The following is an 18,745-nucleotide window of genomic DNA, read 5'->3' as shown; positions in this document are numbered from 1 at the left end:
TGCAGTTGTCATTGTTGTTTAGCTAGCCCAGGCCAGGTTTGAACGTGCCAGCCTCAGCTGGTGCCATAACCACCATGCTACGAATGCCAAGCCCCAACATACTACTTCTAAGTGAAATGGTCAGGGCTGGTAAGGACAGAACAACCTTTTAGCCTACTTCAGGTATAGTTAGTTTGGTTTTGTGTCTCAGATCTCACCATCATCTACAACCTAGAAGGGTGAGTTACTTCTAGGTTTACACACAGAACGAACAGCTTGCTTAAGCATTTCCCAGGCTCCATGACATGACTAGAATGAGAACAAAGTACCTTCTTTGGGATGAGGTAGCTGGTGAGAGCCGTGTGGATCTCGTGGGAGAGGCAGAGGGGAGAGAGCAGCTGCCCATCACACTCACTGAGGGAATTCTCCATGAACGTATCGCTCTCATCGCTGCTAGAAAGCTCTTCCCACTCGTCATCGGAGGGATCTGGGAAAAGTGGACACCACACAGAACTGGAATGTGTAGGAAACCCTCCAGGGGTGCTCCCCTTTGAGCCCAGGGGACAAACTTCTGGCTGTGAGCTGGGGACAGACCTTCGCTGCAGCACATGTTCACGATGACTTCCAGCGCGGTCTGCTGAGCCGCCAGCAGGGCTACCGTCTCTCTCAGTTCCTTGTCAGTGGGCTTAAAAGAAAGGCAAACAAACAATTCTCAATGTTTAGAAAAATATTTTTATGTGAATTTCCTTAGTTAATACCTGTAACAAGATTTTTACACTTGGGGCTCAGCGCCTATAGCTCAACGGGCTAAGGCGCCAGCCACGTACACCTAAGGTGGCGGGTTCGAATCCCCAGCCCAGACCCGCCAAACAACAATGATGGCTGCAACCAAAAAATAGCCGGGCGTTGTGGTGGGCGCCTGTGGTCCCAGCTACTTGGGAGGCGGAGGCAGGAGACTCGCTTGAGCCTAGGAGTTGGAGGTTGCTGTGAGCTGTAATGCCATGGCACTCTCTCTACCCAGGGGGATAGCTTGAGGCTCTGTCTCAAAAAAAAAAAAAAAGATTTTTACACTTGGAATAGAGCCCATGGGGAGTGAGGCAGGCAGAAGAAAAGCCGGATGGAGCCAGGAGGACAAATGAGCACTGAGTCCTCCAGGCACAGGGCAGCAGGCCACCCTCCACTGAGCTTCCATCCACCTGCACGGTTATTCTCCAAGTGTTGCTTAGTAAGCTGAAGAAAACAGGTACATATTCAGGAATTCTGAACTGAATTCACCCTAAAACTTAACGGAAAGTATTGAGGGGCCGAGCATGTTAAGATTAAAATAAGAGTTCGTTTCAGACACCAGACACTTACACACACTGAGCCTGCTGAGACTCAGAGGCCTTCTTGGAATGGCTGTATTAACAAACCCTGCTAACACGTCCTTATATAACCAAGAGAGCCTGCTGAGGAACGGACAGGTTTGCTTCCTGGCTTTCTTTGAAGACTAGAATAAAGCACTTTGTTGAGGATGAAGAAATTAGGAGACTTTTTCCTCTGAAAATACATACTATGAACTTCACCAATTAACATTTCTTGGCTTGCCAAACTGCAACAAAAAATAACTGGGAGTTGTGGCAGGCACCTGTAGTCTCAGTTACTCCGGAGGCTGAGGGAAGAGAATCGTCTAAGCCCAACAGCTGGAGGTTGCTGTGAGCTGTGACACCATAGTACTCTACCAAGGGTGAGACAGTGAGACTTTGTCTCTAAAAAAGAAGAGAGCGCGAATGAAAACTGCTAATTTAATTTAATCCCTAAATTTCCTTTTTTTTTTTTTTTTTTTTTTCGGTTTTTGGCCAGGGCTGCGTTTGAACCTACCACCTCCAGCATAGGGAGCCGGCGCCCTACTCCTTTGAGCCACAGGCACCGCTCCTAAATTTCTATTTCATTTATTACTAGCAAGAATTTAAAATCATTTGTTTGCTTTGTGTGTGACAGTTCAACTAAAACACTTATTGGAGAAGATGTAAAGCTAGATAAGAAATGTGCTGGGTTCTTATCCACTTAGCTGGCCCAGGTTGGGCTCAAACCTGCCACCTTTGGTGTATGTGGCTGGTGCCCCACTCACTGAGCAATGGGGTGCACAGCCTACATTATCAATTTTTTAAAGCACTGACAATACTTCCTGAGACTTCACAAACGCAAGAAAGCATGAGGACATGAATCGCATTCCCCAGCTCAGACTTGATCACCTTCTTTCAGCAGCTTCCTGACTGGCCTCCCTGCGGCCAGGCCCCTTAGGTTCACCCTCCATCCAGCCGCCTGAGTGATTTCTCTGAACACCACTAACCTGCATTTGCTTGCCTCATCCTTTAAGACAGCTCCAGTATTCTACACGTCTTCCTTCCAAAAGCCTCCACCTTTGTCCCCCCACCAGGGCTGAGTTCCATGCATCTGGTCTACAGAAACTACCCCCCCCCCAGCAGTCTGCACAGCCCTGGGCCTGTACTTAGCACAGGCTGGATGACCATGGCGTTATGTAAGTGGGTCATCACGAAAAGCTGAGACACCCAAAATCAAGAAATGTAAAATCGGCTCCGCCCCTATAGCTCAACCGGCCAAGGCGCCAGCCACGTACACCTAAGGTGGCGGGTTCGAATCCCCAGCCGGGACCCGCCAAACAACAAGGACGGCTGCAACCAAAAAATAGCCGGGCGTTGTGGCGGGCGCCTGTGGTCCCAGCTACTTGGGAGGCAGAGGCAGGAGACTCGCTTGAGCCCAGGAGTTGGAGGTTGCTGTGAGCTGTAATGCCATGGCACTCTGCCCAGGGGGACAGCTTGAGGCTCTGTCTCAAAAAAAAAAAAGAAATGTAAAATCCATGTGGACAGAAACCAACGAAGCCCTCTCAGCAACTGATGAGCCCAGGAGGCTGAAAGGTGCAGGGGTGAGTCAGAAAAGACGACGCCAGCTGCGTCTCCGGGAGGTGAGGCAATGGACCACACCACCGTCTGCCTCACAACTTTCCACAGTCACCTACATATCTGTCTTCGCAACGCAGGGATTCCTGAAGGCCAGAACCACATCCTGACCATCTTTCTATCACCAGCATCAAGCACACTGCTCGGCACACACAAGGAGAACCGGAAACGTGCACTGTGTGAACAGAGCCTAAATCACTGTCAGCCCTGTCTTTCTGTTTATTACTTTGCTCTCCTCCTTAGGGGAAATGTTCTTCCAAAGTACGGCTCCATCTCTGCTGACTGTCTCAGCCAAAATGATTCCTATACCCCAGAGTTCTCACTCTCACCCCCGCATCACACCACCAGCACAAATATGCCATAATCACCGAATTATGTGAAAACTACAAAACATCATTTAACTCACAATCACCCAGCCTCTTCTGCTCAGTAGATAAATGAAAGTTTGGCTTGCCACCTCGATGTATGGAAACACTAAAGTAAAAGAAATAAGAACGCAAGAGAACACTGGAGCACTAGTGTGACACAGTCTGGAGATGGCACGTAACAGGAGCAGGAGACACGCAGGAGGGAGCTGATCACACACTGCTAGTGTTCTAAAAGGATAAGTTTATCCCATCTTTGAAACTTTTTCCTGTATTTAAAAGTTATCTCAGGTAAGAGATTTTTCCCCCATTGGCAATAGATTTCTGATGTTATGAGTCTATGGGGAAATATGACTCATCTTTACTGAAATTCACTTCTCAGATTATTTTGCCACAAGATTTTTCTTTTCTTTCCTTTTTCTTAGATGGAGCCTACGGCCTACAGTGGGGTCATCATAGTTCACAGCGACCTCCAACTCCTAGGCTCAAGTGATCCTCTTGCCTCAGCTTCCTGAGTAGCTGGGACTTACAGGCACACACCACCATGCCCAGCTAATTTTTCTATTCTTAGTAGAGATGAGGTCTTGCTCTTGCTCAGGATGGTCTCAAATTCCTGCTCAGGTGATCTACCCGCCCCAGGCTCTGGACTCTCAGAGTGCTATGATCACAGGGGTAGGCCACTGCACCCGGCCTGTTACTTTTTTCTCTAAAGCTAAGGATACCTGCTGAAAGAAAAGAGTCGCATTATTCCACATTTAAGAGCATCAGTTTGACTTACTGGAAGTAAATCCGAAACGAAAGTTTTCCTTCTGACTTTTCTTTTATGAGGAATTTCTTCCATCTCATCATCTTCAATCAAACCATCATCATTACCATTCTCTATTATTTCCTCAGTCTCTGTGAGAGTTTTTAACCTTTGAGTTTCAGCCTCCTTCATTTGAATAACCGTTTGACCAGAATCCACTTCCAAAACTTCAGAGAAGATCTTTAGTATGGCATTTATGATTTCGGCCTGACTCTTACATGGAATAACATCCTTTAGATTCCAAATTGTGCCTGAGAAAAAATAAACATAAGGTTAAGAACTGCCTATGAAATCCTAAAGTTTAATTTCCACAAGACTGGAGCTTTTAACTCAGGTGTAATTTCAAAAAATCTCAACTGCACTGCCTTTGTTCAGTTTTTAGTGAATATCACAAAGTATTACACAGAGGCAGCATCCTTTGTGACAACCCTTCCCAATCATCTCCCCTTCTTGGCTGTAATCCTAGCACTCTGGCAGGCCAAGGTGGGTGGATCACCTGTGCTCACGAGTTCTTGAGACCAGCCTGAGCAAGAATGAGACCCTGGCTCTAAAAATAACCAGGTGCTGTGGTAGATGCCTGTAGTCCCAGCTACTTGGGAGGCTGAGGCAGCAGAATGGACCCTAGAGTTTGAGGTTGCTGAGAGCTACGATGCCCCAGCACTCTATCCAGGGTGATAGAGTGAGAGTCTGTCTCAAAAAAAAAAAAGGGACGCGATCTCACAAGGCTGAACTTTACCTGCCACCAATGTTTTCAACAGAAGGTGCTCCATGGAGCTGACAGGAGAGAGCATGGCCGACTCCAGCACACCCAGGGCTGCGGGACTGAAAGACGCCAGCAGCTCTGGGTTCTCTTCAGTCACTGTCTGCAAACACTGTGCTACAACACAAGAAAATACACAGAAATATTTAGAAACAAGTAAGTTCTGCTGAGTGTAATTTACACCCTACAACTCATCAGAAATATGCACTTTTACCACTTCTTTAGACACGTGCAGCTTTTGTGGAATATATACGTTTTACCTCACAAAATGATTTTTTAAAATGAGGTTTCCCCAAGTATCAGTTCTATAAAAGATCTTTTTCTTTTTTATTTTGAGACAAAATTGCACTCTGTTGCCCAGGTTAGAGAGCCATGGCATCAGTCTACCTCACAGCAACCTCAAACTCCTGAGCTTACGCTATCCTCCTGCTTGGGCCTCCCAGTGCTGAGATTACAGCCATCAGCCATCATGGTAGGTGCCTACATCTTGACCCCAACAATTTGAGGTTGCTGTGAACCAGGCTGATGCCACAGCACTGTTCCCAAGGTGACAGAGTGAGACTCTGTCTCAAAAAAGAAAAAAAAAAAAATAGGGTGGCACCTGTGGCACCAGCCCCATATACCAGAGGTGGCGGGTTCAAATCCTGCCTTGGACAAAAACTGCAAAAAAAAAAAAGATAAAGTTTCTAATCCTTTGAAAAACTACACTCTGATAAAATACAATTTAAAAGGCTCTTAAATGTCATGGCAATGTCAAATTACCATAAACATATATTAAGCTTATCCTCAGTTTATGTGCTTATCACAGACTAGGAGCATATAGCCATGGACCACACTTGGGACACAAGTCCTACGTTTTGGAGAACTCAGGCTTCCTTTAAGTTCATCAAGACTGTAAAATTTAGGGTTATTTCTGCTAAAGCAATAGTTCTTTAAGAAATAAAAGTTGGGGCTCGGCGCCTATGGCTCAACCGGCTAGGGCGCCAGCCATGTACACCTAAGGTGGCGGGTTCGAATCCCCAGCCCGGACCCGCCAAACAACAATGATGGCTGCAACCAAAAGATGGCCGGGCGTTGTGGCGGGCGCCTGTGGTCCCAGCTACTTGGGAGGCAGGGGCAGGAGACTCGCTTGAGCCCAGGAGTTGGAGGTTGCTGTGAGCTGTAATGCCACGGCACTCTACCCAGGGGGACAGCTTGAGGCTCTGTCTAAAAAAAAAAAAGAAATAAAAGTTGGATGAATGTATTCATGATCTATGTGTATCTGACTTAATAAAATAAAAATAAATAAATAAATAAATGAATAAAGTAAATTACACACCATTAAAAAAAAAGAAATAAAAGTTGGCTTGGTGCCCATCACACAGTGGTTATGGTGCCAGCCATGTGCAACCAAGGCTGGAGGGTTTGAACATAGCCCGAGCCAGCTAAACAACAATGACAACTGCAACAACAACAAAAAATAGCCGGGCATTGTGGCAGGAGTCTATAGTCCTAGCTACTTGGGAGGCTGAAGCAAGAGAATCACTGCTTAAGCCCAAGAGTTGGAGGTTGCTGTTAGCTGTGATGCCATAGCATTCTACTGAGGGTGACATAGTGAGACTCTGTGTCTAAAAAAAAAGAAATAAAAGTCATTTTACATAAAAATGTGATTAAATTAAGGAACAGAGCCCAGACATGGAGGCTCCTGCCTGTAATCCTAGCACTTTGAGAGGCTGAGGAAAGATGATCACTTCAGGCCAGGAGTTCAAGACCACCCTGGGCAATAGAGTAAGATCCCTTCTCTATAAAACAAAAATTTAAAAATTAGTTGGGCAAGGTGGTATGTGGCTGTAGTCCCAGCTACTCAGGAGGCTCATGCTGGAGAATCTCTTGAACCCAGAAGTTACAGTGGGCTATGATCGCACTCCAATACAAGACTACAGAGTGAAACCTGCCTCTAAAAGAAAAAAGGAGGCAGAAACAGTACAAATAACCCAATGCTGCCATCGCTGTGATCCAGCTGGTTCCAAATCACATTGTATAAAAATTTATTTTCAGTAGAACCTCTGTAAATGGACCAGCCAAGGGACTGTAACAAGCTGGTCAACATATGGAGGTGGTGAACATGGAAGTCATGTCTGGTCTATGGAAACTAGTCAACTGGGCTCAGCACCTGTAGCTCAGCGGCTAAGGTGCCAACCACATACACTGGAGCTGTGCCAACCACATACACTGGAATTCAGCCTGGGCCAGCTACAAGCAATGACAACTACAACCAAAAAATAGCCAGGTGTTGTGGTGGGCACCTGTCCAAGTAGTCCCAGCTACTTGGGAGACTGAGGCAAGAGAATTGCTTGAACCCAGGAGTTAGAGGTTGCTGTGAGCTGATGCCATAGCACTCTACCCAGGGAGACAGCCTGAGCCTCTGTCTCAAAAAAAGAAAAAAGAAAATTAGGTCAACTTAAGAAGGTGGTCGATGGAAGGAGGTGGCACACTATTAAGGTTCTACTGCATATGCATATATGTACATGTACAAACACCTAAATGTAATTTTTAAAATTAAGATATAATTAATTAAATTTACTGTAGCAAAAAACCCAGGATAAGCTGTACCATAAAGACAATGCAAGCTCAAGGAAAGTTACATTAACACATGGGCTGGAATCTTGCAAGTTCACTTTACTTTTTTTTTTTCTGAGACAGAGTTTCACTGTCTCACCCTCAGTAGAGTGCTGTGGCGTTGCAGCTCACAGCAACTTCAAACTCTTGGGCTTAAGTGATTTTCTTGCCTTAGCCTCCCAAGTGGCTGGGACTACAGGCCCCTGCCACAACACCCGGCCTTTTTTCTTGTTGTAATTGTCATTGTTGTTTGGCAGGCCTGAGCTGGATTTGAACCCGCCAGCCTCAGTGTATGTGGCTGGTGACCTAACTGCTGAGCTGTAGTCACTGAGCCAGTTTGCTTTACTTTTTGAGAATTAAAAAAAGATTTTGTAGAGACGGGGTCTCATCATGTTGCCCAGGCTAGTCTTGAACTCCTGACCTCAAGCAATCCTCCTGTTTTGGCCTCCTGAAGGGGTGTGATTACAGGTGTGAGCCACTGGGCCAGCCAAGTTCCATTTACTGTCTATAAACCTTGCTTGAGTTTTGAAACAACAGTAACGTGTTTAAAATATCACAAAACTAAATGCAGAAAGAACACATCATTATACAGTGAAAAATGACTTTATTCTGATCCATTTCAAAAAATTCATGGGGGGAAACTAAAAAAAAAATCCCCTAAATCTATAGGAACAAAGGCACAAAAATAGAAGCAAACATTTTCTTTTAAAAGGTATGAATCAACTTGCCTAAAATTATCTTATTGTAATAAAAACTGTCCTGAGATTAAAAGTTACCTACTAATTTCCTAAAAACAGCTGAACTGCTTATAAAATCCCCATTTATAACCCTCTATCCCTCATCAAGATTCCATTTTGAGAAACTGATTTTTAAGATTTTCCCAACAGTATTTATTCCCTCTTCTTTGTTTCTAAAAGTACCCATCAGACCCCAGAGAAACGGCATTAAGGGGAATATGTTTCTTTCTTACTAGGAGAGAGGCACAGTTAAATGAAAGCACAGCTGGATGCCTGCCATGATGAAGGGTAGAAAAGAAATGCTTTTCATCAGTTATTTCTCCACTCTCTTCCAGAATTCTGTTGAGCTGCCCCCCCTCTGGTTTCTGCCTCCTCTCCCTGATGAGCTCAGCGTCCCCAATAACTCAATAAGCCAATAAAGAGAGGGCAGGGAGCCCAGGCTGTTGACGCTGCTAGATTTTGCCTCCCCTGGCCCCCGTCTCATGAAGGGACAAGGGCCTAAGTGAAATTTCAGTCACTTCTTTCCCTCTCTTTCTTTCAAAAAACAAACAAACAAACAAAAAACCAAAATGCAGGCTACCAGTTGCTGCTTCCATAAACTTTAATGGAAGTTATGAGACAAAAGCCCAAGTACAGATTCCAATTCACTTCCGTATACAGGTCTGGCAGGGATAGGCTACTGTTCGTTAGTGGGGATGGAGATGAAAACTTGCTTAATAAAGGCTTCTAAGAACGGTAACAGACTAGAAACCAAGTATGCTCACATAATTACCTTTCACTCTTTCAGAGTGAAAAGCAGGAAAACTGTATAAAGTATTAATCAGAGACTTGAAAAGATTTCAGAACAAACAGAACTCTTCTGCTACACATTTATATACAACAAGAAAAGAAAATAACTCCTGTAGAATAAGCATGCTATGTCTGAATAAAGATTTTTGAATAAGGCTACACACACTTAATAAGCCATCACCTTGTCTTCACTTACCTACTGAAATAGCCAGGTCAACATTGGTGGAAAACCTACTTAAATACTTTAATACCATCTCCAAACACCCTTCTTTGTTGAATATAGACACTGCTCTACTACTGCATTCACTAAATTGAAGGGGGAAAAAGAAGTTTTACTATTCACATTTTAACATTAAGAAATCAACCATAAAAATCCATTTAAAAACAAATTAGGCTTGATTAACCAGAGAGTTGGAGTCAAACACACATCATTCTTATAGATGAAGAAACTAATGTCCATTCATATTCACTGCAGGTGAGAAGAACTGGCTGGCTGTATTTTATTTCCATCACGGTGGGACCTGCTGGCCAATCTCTTTACCAGTTTTCATTAAAGAAGGTTAGAGCTGGAAGAGACCTTACAAATCATTCAATTCAACTCCCGATTTACAGATGAGAAGCAGCAGGCCCCACACAGTGAGGTGACCTATATGAAGATCACACATTCTGTCAGTGACAGAGCTGGGCTCAGTACCTAGGATCCGTGGGTCCAGCCTATGGTTCTTTCTTAGGAAAGAATAATAATAAAATTGAGAATAAAAGGCCTTTATATTTATCACACAAAAATCACAAATTTAAAAGAAAAGAAAATCATATTTTATTCATTCCTTTTAGACCTTGATTATGATCTCATCAAGCAAAATTTGCAATCTGCAACAGACAAATTACTATAATTATGAAGATTCAGAAAGCTATCAACATTATAAGTAAAAGCGTATACACTAAATACAGTATAAATAAAGCTAATTATAATAATCTTATCCAGGTTTCCAGAGAAAGCTCTATATAACATATACACATGAATACTACTAAGAGAGCTGGCTAATGATTTAAATTTAATCTATTATGTAAGGAAAAATATTTTCTGTCTGCAATCTATTTATATATCTAGTTATTGCAGTATTGAAGGATCCCCTAGTACCGTGAGGACGATAAGATATACATGTGTAAAGATAATTTAAAATGTAAACTATGAAACAAAAATATTAAGAGCTTATACTATAAATGACCAAGATAACCACAAATGACACAGGCATTCAGAAAAAAGAAACCACTTTGAGATCTATTTAGACTCTTTTCAGAGGAAAAAGTTTGTAGTTTTCTTTTCTTTTTTTTTTTAGAGACAGAGCCTCACTTTGTCACTTGGTAGAGTGCTGTGGCGTCACAGGTCACAGCAACCTCCAACTCCTGGGCTTAGGCGATTCTCTTGACTCAGCCTTCCAAGTAGCTGGGACCACAGGTGCCCACCACAATGCCCAGGTATTTCTTTGCTGCAGGCTGGCCAGGGCTGGTTTTGAACCTGCCAACCTCAGTATATGGGGCCAGCGCCCTACTCACTGAGCCACAGGCGCCGCCCACAAAATGGTTTTTTTTTTTTTTTCCAGTTTTTGGCCAGGGCTGGGTTTGAACCCGCCACCTCTGACATATGGGGCTGGCACCTCACTCACTGAGCCACAGGCACCACCTTGAAAAAGATTAAAAAACAAAACAAAACTCACTTTGTTGTCCTGAGTAGAGTGCCATGGCATCATAGTTCACAGCAACCTCAAACTTGTGGGCTGAAGCAATTCTCTTGCCTCAGCCACCTGAGTAGCTGGGACTACAGGCACCTGCTGCAATGCCTGGCTAGTTTTTCTACTTTATTAAAGATGGGGTCTCACTCTTGCTCAGGCTGGTCTTGAACTCCTGAGCTGAAGAAATTCTCCTGTCTCAGTCTCTCAGAGTGCTAGGATTAGGGGCCTGAGGCAGAGTGCCCGGCCTGAGAAATAAGATTTTTCAAAAATTTCCAAATTCAACACTTTACATAAGTTAATGATGTGATGCACAGTTTGTAAAGGGCCGTTTCCTTAAATCTGATCTCTCCACTGTTTCTGGTTTAAAGTGCAATCACAGGGAAGTTCAAAGTGCTTTGTGGGCAGCTATTCTTTTTTTTTGGTAGTTTTTGGCCTGGGTCTGGGTTTGAACCCACCACTTCTAGCATATGGGGCCGGTGCTTTACTCCTTTGGCCACAGGCCCACCCTTGGGCAGCTATTCTTGATCCAACTTTTTCTTTTTTTTTTTTTTTTTTTTTTTTGGCGGGGGCTAGGTTTGAACCTTTGAACCCACTACCTCCAGCATATGGCGCTGGCGCCCTACTCCTTTGAGCCACAGGTGCTGCCCCTATTTTTTTTTTTTTTTTGAGACAGAGTCTCACTTTGTCATTCTTGACAGAGTGCCATGGTGTGGCATCATAGGACACAGCAATTTCAGACTCTTGGGCTCAAGTGATTCTCTTGCCTCAGCCTCCTGAGTAGCTGGGATTATAGGCACCTGCCACAACATCCAGCTATTATTATTATTATTTTTTAGAGATGGGGTCTCACTTTGGCTCAAACTGGTGTCAAACTCCTGAGCTCAAGCAGTCTACCTGCCTTGGCCTCCTGGAGTGCTAGGACCACACAGGTATGAGCCACTATGCCCGGCCACAGCTTGATCTTATAGTCTAAGAAACACCTGTGCTTTGGGTCAGCTATTATAATCACTGATGACGGAAAATAAGGAGCTCTGACAGAATAGTGCTAGAAATGGGGGGCAGAAAATGTGGCAGAAAAAAGTAAATCCAGGTTGTGTTTCTAGACATTTTCCTTCCCAGCAATAAGTCAACCCTGCCCCACCACTGCTACAGTCAGACGCGGGGAGAGGGGCCTTCCTCCACGCAAATGACAACTGCCAAGGAAGAGCAGAAACGCAGTGCTCGGCTGCTTAAAGACATCTCTGTGTTCCCTTCTCATTCCAGGAGCCACAACAAAGCAGCTCCTAAATCAGGGCCTAACTTGGTTGAAAGACAAATGCCGCTTAGGGCAAGCAGCTAGCTGGGGGATAAGGTACTAACGCTCATGATTCCTCTTATTTTTGTTAGCAGCAGTGACTGGAGAGATGAGATGTAAACCAAAAAAACCAAAAGATGTAAAAATCTTATGAGGACCAGGAATGAGGGTTGATCTTAGGTCACCGCCTACTACCTTCTACCAAGTATTAACGTCACGGATTCACAGGCCTACCTGGGGGAACAGAGATTCCCACACAGTCTAACAGAAGGAGCAGCAGCCCGAGCAGTGCTGTAGAGGGAGGCAGAGTCTGGAAAGCATCTTACCATATATTCCATAGCACGTTCACAGCCTCGTTGGCTATGTTCTCAATACAACTTCTGTTCTGATCTTTTTTGCCCTGTGGAGACATCCCACTTGAATCCAGTCCAGCACCACACTGTAACCAAATATCACAATTAGCACCCTGGCTCAAAAGAATGACTGAACAAAATGATAATGACAGTGACAAATCACAAAAACTAAACATCAGAAATTATACTGGCTAACAAACCAATCAAATTCTCATAAGCAGTACAATTCCCACACCCTGCTTTCCTACTGGCAAGAAATACAGACATGAACGGTCCTCAAGTTGTTGAGAAAACTGGATATGAAGCATTTCACATTTTAAATCAACATACAAAATCAATACAAATTATCTTACCTAATGTAATAAAAGACAGTAAAAAAGGCAAAGAAAGATAACATAAAATAAAAGCTAACATCTAGAAGCGCCCCTAAGGCACTGTTCTCAGCACTTCACGTATGGTACCAACTCATTTAATCTCCACAACAAACAGACGAGGTACATGACGCTTATCCCCAATGTGCAGCTACAAATTGAAAACTGAGGCACAGGGAAGCTGCTGAACGTACAGCTTAGTATGTGGTGAAGCAGGGATTCAGATCCAGGCATTCTGGCTCCAAAGGTGGTACTCTGAAGCTCCTCTAGCACAGGCCAGGGCACCCTCGAAGGCAGGGCTCCTCAATCTAGGCACTAGTGAACTGTGGACCAGATAATTCTTTGTATGTGCACTGTGGGATATCTAAGCAAGCAGCCAGGCAGCATCCTTCGCTTCTACCCACTGGATGCCAGTGGCAACCCTCAACCTCCCCACGCTCTGCAACAACCAAAGATGTCTCCAGATACTGCCAAACATCCTCTGTGGGGCAAACTCACACCCAGTTGAGAACCACTGCTCTCAAGGGAATAGGACTGATCCCTTCCATCAAAACTGGCTATCCTTTATAGTTCTAAGTGACAAGTACCCATCAGTACAGAAGAGTGGACCAGAAACACATCGGAGAGCTCCATAAACCCTGCAGTCAATCACGCAGTAAGACTGACATATTAAGTATGAGAACTTAATGCAGTCTTCATAACAAGTTTCTTATGTCTGTGTCCCAGCTCCATCATTTTTGAAATGGCCTCACGGAATACTGTATCAAATTAGATATACAAAGCTTAAAAACAGTACCTGACACGTAAATAAGCAATCAGTGTGTACTAACTATTTTCACTGTAAGAAGCTTAAAATCTAAAGGAGTCTGTATAGTTCTTAGGAAAGTTCTTTTCCAATTAATTATCATATAAATAAAGGTTGTGGATACAAAATAGAGATTAGTGGATACTAAATGAGAAATCAGTGTTTCCAGAAAAAGAAATTCTCAGGGAATGTTTCAAGAGAAGACAAAGTAACTAACACTAAGGCACTAAAAAAAGCATTCTAAAAGCTAGGCTTGGAGCTGCTCTTAGGAAACTGCGAAACCGCATACCTCTTTCAGCAGTGCGACCAGCGGGGTCATGATGTCCTTAGCCACCATGTCATCACAAACTTCAAAGCCTCCACAAGCACTGAGATTTCTACACAAGAAGATTAAAACACATTTTACTTAAATCTCACAAAGCACTATTAAATTCTCAAATTTTTTTCTATTTAACCATGCTTAAGGCTTCCCAGAGGAAATCGTTTCTTATTTCTGTCATATCCTGGAGAAGATGACCACAAGGTTGCTACCTGTTCTGTTCCTTGTTCTACAAGGTGTTAAGATGACCATCAGGTAACAAGGTAGTTCTGAGGTCTGAGACAGTCAGTACAGGTGCATGGACCCAAAGGGAGAAGGCGTTCCCCTTTTAATATGAATAAATCACATCACGTACAGTATGAAAGGACCTTTTCTTGGAATCAAGATGGCAAAGGCAGCAAGGTGAGACTACTGAGAATAACCCCCTAACTAAATTTACTTTTCTTTTTTTCAGAGTCTCACTTTCTCACTGTTGTAGAGTGCCGTGGCATCATAGCCCACAGCAACCTCAAACTCCTGGGCTTAAGCAATTCTTTCGTCTCAGCCTCCCAAGCAGCTGGGACTACAGGCGCCCACCACAGCACTTGCCTATTTTTGGAGACTAGGTCTCTCTCTGGCTCAGGCTAGTCTTGAACCTATGAGTTCAGGCAATCCACCCACCTCAGCCTCCCAAGTGCTAGAATACAGGCGTGACCACTAACTTTGCTTTTTTTGAAAAGACATTATTTGCCTTGAATACAAAGCACTGTGCTGGGCTCTAAACATACAGGAGAGAAGTGAGAAGATGCCCCCCCAACCTTCCTATCTGTGTATGTTTTGGGGGAAGGGTAGAACTCTCTACATAGTGTTTCCTCCTCAGCAGATGGCTGTCTACCCCTCTTCCACCAAGATAATTCCCATTCAAACCTAAGATCCCACTTTTTTTTTTTTGAGACAGAGTCTTACTTTGCCGCCCGTGGTAGAGTGCCCTGGCCTCATAGTTCACGGTAACCCCTAACTCTTGGGCTCAAGTGATCCTCCTGCCTCAGGCTCCCAAGCAGCTGGGACTACAGGTGCCCACCACAACACCCATCTATTTTTAGAGACAGGTTTCACTCTTACTTCTGAGTTCAGGTGATCCGCCTGCCTCAGCCTCCCAGAGTGCTAAGATTGCAGGCGTGAGCCACGGCAACCGGCCTTAAGATGTCACTTCAAACACCACTCACTCAGGGTTTCCTTCCTTGAATACCCATTTATAACCTTTCCTGGTATCCTCTGTAACCACCACTGATTGTAACTATACACTTAAGTGATTATTTGGTTAATGCTTATGTCTCTACATAGACTCTAAGATTCATTAAGGACAGAAATTCTGTCTTGCTCACTATCCCCTGCCCACAGCCTAGCCCGGTGCCTGCCACACAGTAGGCACTCCATATATATTTACTACATCAGTGAGTTAAACATTAGATAAACCAGTTACAAGAACTAAAAATATTAACCTCTGCTCTTGCCCCCTCTACAGTCCAGTCTCTGCACAGCCACCAGAGCAGCCTCTTCACTGTCCTGCTCAGCTAAGTCCTTCAGTCCTACACTGTCCTCCAGCTTGTCCACCTCTCCAGCCAGAGCGCCTCCTCTTGGTCCCCATTCCTACCCTCCTTGGCCACAGCCAGCCGCGCTGCCTCACTTCCTCACTGTTGCTGTTCCTCTGCGGGGAATGCTCTTCCCTCTATTTTCTCATGCCCAGTTGGCTTTATCCTTCAGGTTCACAAATATCAGCTATCCAGCACCCAATTTAAACTTGCACAAACATCAGCTATCCAGCACCCAATTTAAATTTGCCATCACCGAATCATCACCATCTTTTTTTTGACCATAGCAATTCTCACCATCTAATACTATGTTTTATCCTTTTTATTACTAGCTTCTGTCTCTATCAGCACAGCTTCTACCAAGACAGTGACCTTGGCGGTCTTGCTCTAAATCCCCTGCGCCTAGAGCCTTCCTAGCACAGGGAATGGAAGAGGTGCTCGCTCTAACTAGGGGACTCTATGGAGGGTTCTTGGAGAGGGTGCGCCAGGAGTGAGGGCAGAACGCCTTGGCAGGTGGCTGCTGCAAGTGAAAGGTGAAGCAGCCTGGTGGACAGATGGAATGCGAATGGTCCGAGGGTGCTGGGGTCCTCTGGAGCCCGGCGATGGAGATTCCTCTCTGCAAGGGGGGACTCAGGGCAGATTATTCGTCCTCTCAGCTACCGCAGACAAGCACAATGAGGAGACGAGAAATCGCGACAGTGCCTGGCAAACGGAAAGCGCTGACTGCCGCGGTGGGCGCTGCCCTGGGCCCCCCCCCCCAATCCCTGGCTCACCTCAGGGCGCCGGCTGCGGTCTCCCTGACGGCCAGGCTGGGGTCGAGCAGCAGCGGCCCGAGCCGGCGCACGGCGTCGCGGCGCGCCAGGTCCGGGAGCACCGGCCTCTGTTGCACCAGCCGGGCCAGCCCCGCGCAGGCGCACTCGCGGACCTCGGCGCTCGGGTGCTGGAGCTGCGGACCAGAGCGAGGTGTCAGAGGGCGCGGGCTGCGCACGCGCGCCGGGGAAACTGGGGCAAGGGGGCGCGCCGCGGCCGCGGGGGTGGAGGGACCCGCCAACCTCAGTCCGCCCCGGGCCCGCTCCCTGAAACCCAGCGGACCCCTCCCTCGCCTTTTCAAGCAGCTCCGCCGCCGGCCCGTCGTCCTCCTCGCCTCCAGTTCCATTCTCCGCCGCAGCAGCCTCGACCTGACATTCGCCCGTAGGGGAGAACTGAGGTCGCTTGAAGCGCTTCGTCCGGCTTTTACCCATGGCGACGTGCGCTGTGGGGCAGAAGGAAAGAGGAGGGCAACAGCAGGCGGTGAAAGCTGCTGAGTTGGTGACAGAGCCTTATCGTCAAGGGGGCTTCTTTCAACTGCTTAGCCGGGCCGGTAGACGGCCGGAGCACACATGGGAAAGCAGTGCGCAGGCGCACGGCGCGCCGGCGACGAGGAAAGACAGACGCCGGGGAGTGCGCAGGCGTGGAAGGAGGCGTGGGCGGGGCCAGCCCTGGCAGAGGGGCGGAGTCAGGGGCGTCTTCCGGGAAAAAGGAGGCTAGCTGGAACTGCGGCTGCCACTGTGCAGTCGCCGGCCCGGTGACTTTTAAGTTACTGCCAAACCTTTACTTCCATAGTAATCAATTGCTATAAAGATTCTAACTCGCAAGGTTATTATAAATAAAATTATGTAAAGCGCTAACACCAAGTCTCATGTGTGCTCAAAAAACATTAACAATTTTATGTTGTGTTCCCGTCACCAAGCACCGCTCCTGTCACAGGACCCAGCTAATGTTTTAGAATGAATGTACCTCTATATTCGACAACACACAATCTCTTCGTGCCTCGGTTTCCTGATCAGTGAAGTGGGCACAGCAATAGTATATACCTAATGCAGTTGTTATGAAGACTAAACGTGTTAATATGTTAAAGGCGCTAAGAACAGAGACTGGGACTGGAGAGATGGCTCACAGTGGTGAACCCAGCACTCTGGGAAGCCAAGGCAGGAGGATCAGGAATTTGAGACCAGCCTGACCAAGAGTGAGACCATCCCCCTACCCCCGTTTCTACTAAAAATAGAACTAACTGGGGTGCCTGCAGTCCAGCTATTCAGGAGCCTGAAGCAGGAGGATCGCTTGAGCTAGAGAGTTTCAGGTTTCTGTGAGCTAAGATCATGCCACAGTATTCTAGCCAGGTGACAGAGATCTGTCTCAAAATAAATACATACATACAGAGACTGTTGCACAATAAGTACTATATAACTGTTTGTTTGAAACTTTATTTTGTAACTGCATTTTTGAGACAAGGTCGTCCAAGCTGGAGTCCAGGTGGCTCCTTCATAGCTCACTGCAGCCTCCAACTCCTGGGCTCAATTAATCCTCCTGTCTCAGCCTCCCAAAGAGCCGGTGCTCTACAGATGCTCTCACCATACATGGCTACTTAAAATTTTTTTTTGTAGAGACCTGGTCTGGCTGTATTTTTCAGGCTAGTCTCAAACTCCTGGGCTCAAGGAATCTTCCCAATAGCTGGGATTACAGGAGTAAGTCAGCATACCCTGGCTGGATGACTAATTACAATCATGATAAGTCCTAAGAAGTAAGGAAAAGTACAAGAGAATCTTAGTTTTTGTAATTAGACATGTATTACGTGAGTGCCTAATATAGCCATAGCTTTCAGGGCAACTTTATGTGGGAAAAAAAAGTTCCAAGGCAACTTTACCCTCAAGGACTTGACTGTCTAGTAAGGGACATAACATTAATTACCATTAGCAAATTTTAGAAAATCATCACAGAGGTGTAGCATAAGTCGTACAGAAGCTCAGGCCTATCAAAGGCCAACTTTTAGGTACGAGAATTATTAGAGCCACCAAATATCTGAATATATGTTGGTAAGTTTTACTTCCTAGATCTCTCTTATCTGGCCACTGGGGCTTCTAGGCTATTTACTGTCTTCTTTTGTCTTGACCACACAGTATTCTGGTCAGTGGGTTCGATTCTGCCCAACCCCCATTCATACAGCAGCTAGAGTGAGAGTGATCTTTCAAAATATTCTTTGAGGAAAGGCCCAGTGGCTCATGCCAGAACCTCTCATTGTTATGGTGCATTGGTCAGGAAAGGAGGCAGTTAGACTCATGCTTGTAAAACTAGCCTATGGGAGGCCAAGCTGAGTGGATTGCTGGAGCTTGGAGTTCAAGACCAGCCTAAGCAAGATTAAGACTCCATTTATACCAAAAATAGAAAAACTAGCCAGGTGTTGGGCACCTGTAGTCCCAACTACTTGGGAGGCTGAGGCAAAAAGATTTCTTGAGTCCATGAGGTTGTTTTTTTTTTTTTTTTGGCTTG

The 18,745-nt window shown here is 45.5% G+C and overlaps 1 protein-coding gene across 1 annotated transcript in view; it reads right to left on the bottom strand.

Moving 5' to 3' along the window:
* Positions 1-16,713, bottom strand: part of HEATR3 (HEAT repeat containing 3) — a 49,080-nt gene extending 32,367 nt beyond the window's left edge. The window contains 9 exon segments of the mRNA XM_012806797.2: positions 290-466; positions 574-664; positions 4,083-4,360; positions 4,846-4,986; positions 9,190-9,299; positions 12,347-12,459; positions 13,839-13,926; positions 16,213-16,385; positions 16,543-16,713. Coding sequence (XP_012662251.1) covers positions 290-466; positions 574-664; positions 4,083-4,360; positions 4,846-4,986; positions 9,190-9,299; positions 12,347-12,459; positions 13,839-13,926; positions 16,213-16,385; positions 16,543-16,680 — 1,309 coding nt within the window. The 5' untranslated portion in view covers positions 16,681-16,713.
* Between the last annotated feature and the right edge of the window lie 2,032 nt (positions 16,714-18,745).

The sequence above is a fragment of the Otolemur garnettii genome, unplaced genomic scaffold (genome assembly GCF_000181295.1).
Source record: "Otolemur garnettii isolate 467f Iridium unplaced genomic scaffold, OtoGar3 scaffold00058, whole genome shotgun sequence".
Taxonomy (NCBI): domain Eukaryota; kingdom Metazoa; phylum Chordata; class Mammalia; order Primates; family Galagidae; genus Otolemur; species Otolemur garnettii.
This window is presented reverse-complemented; position numbering and strand designations above follow the sequence as displayed.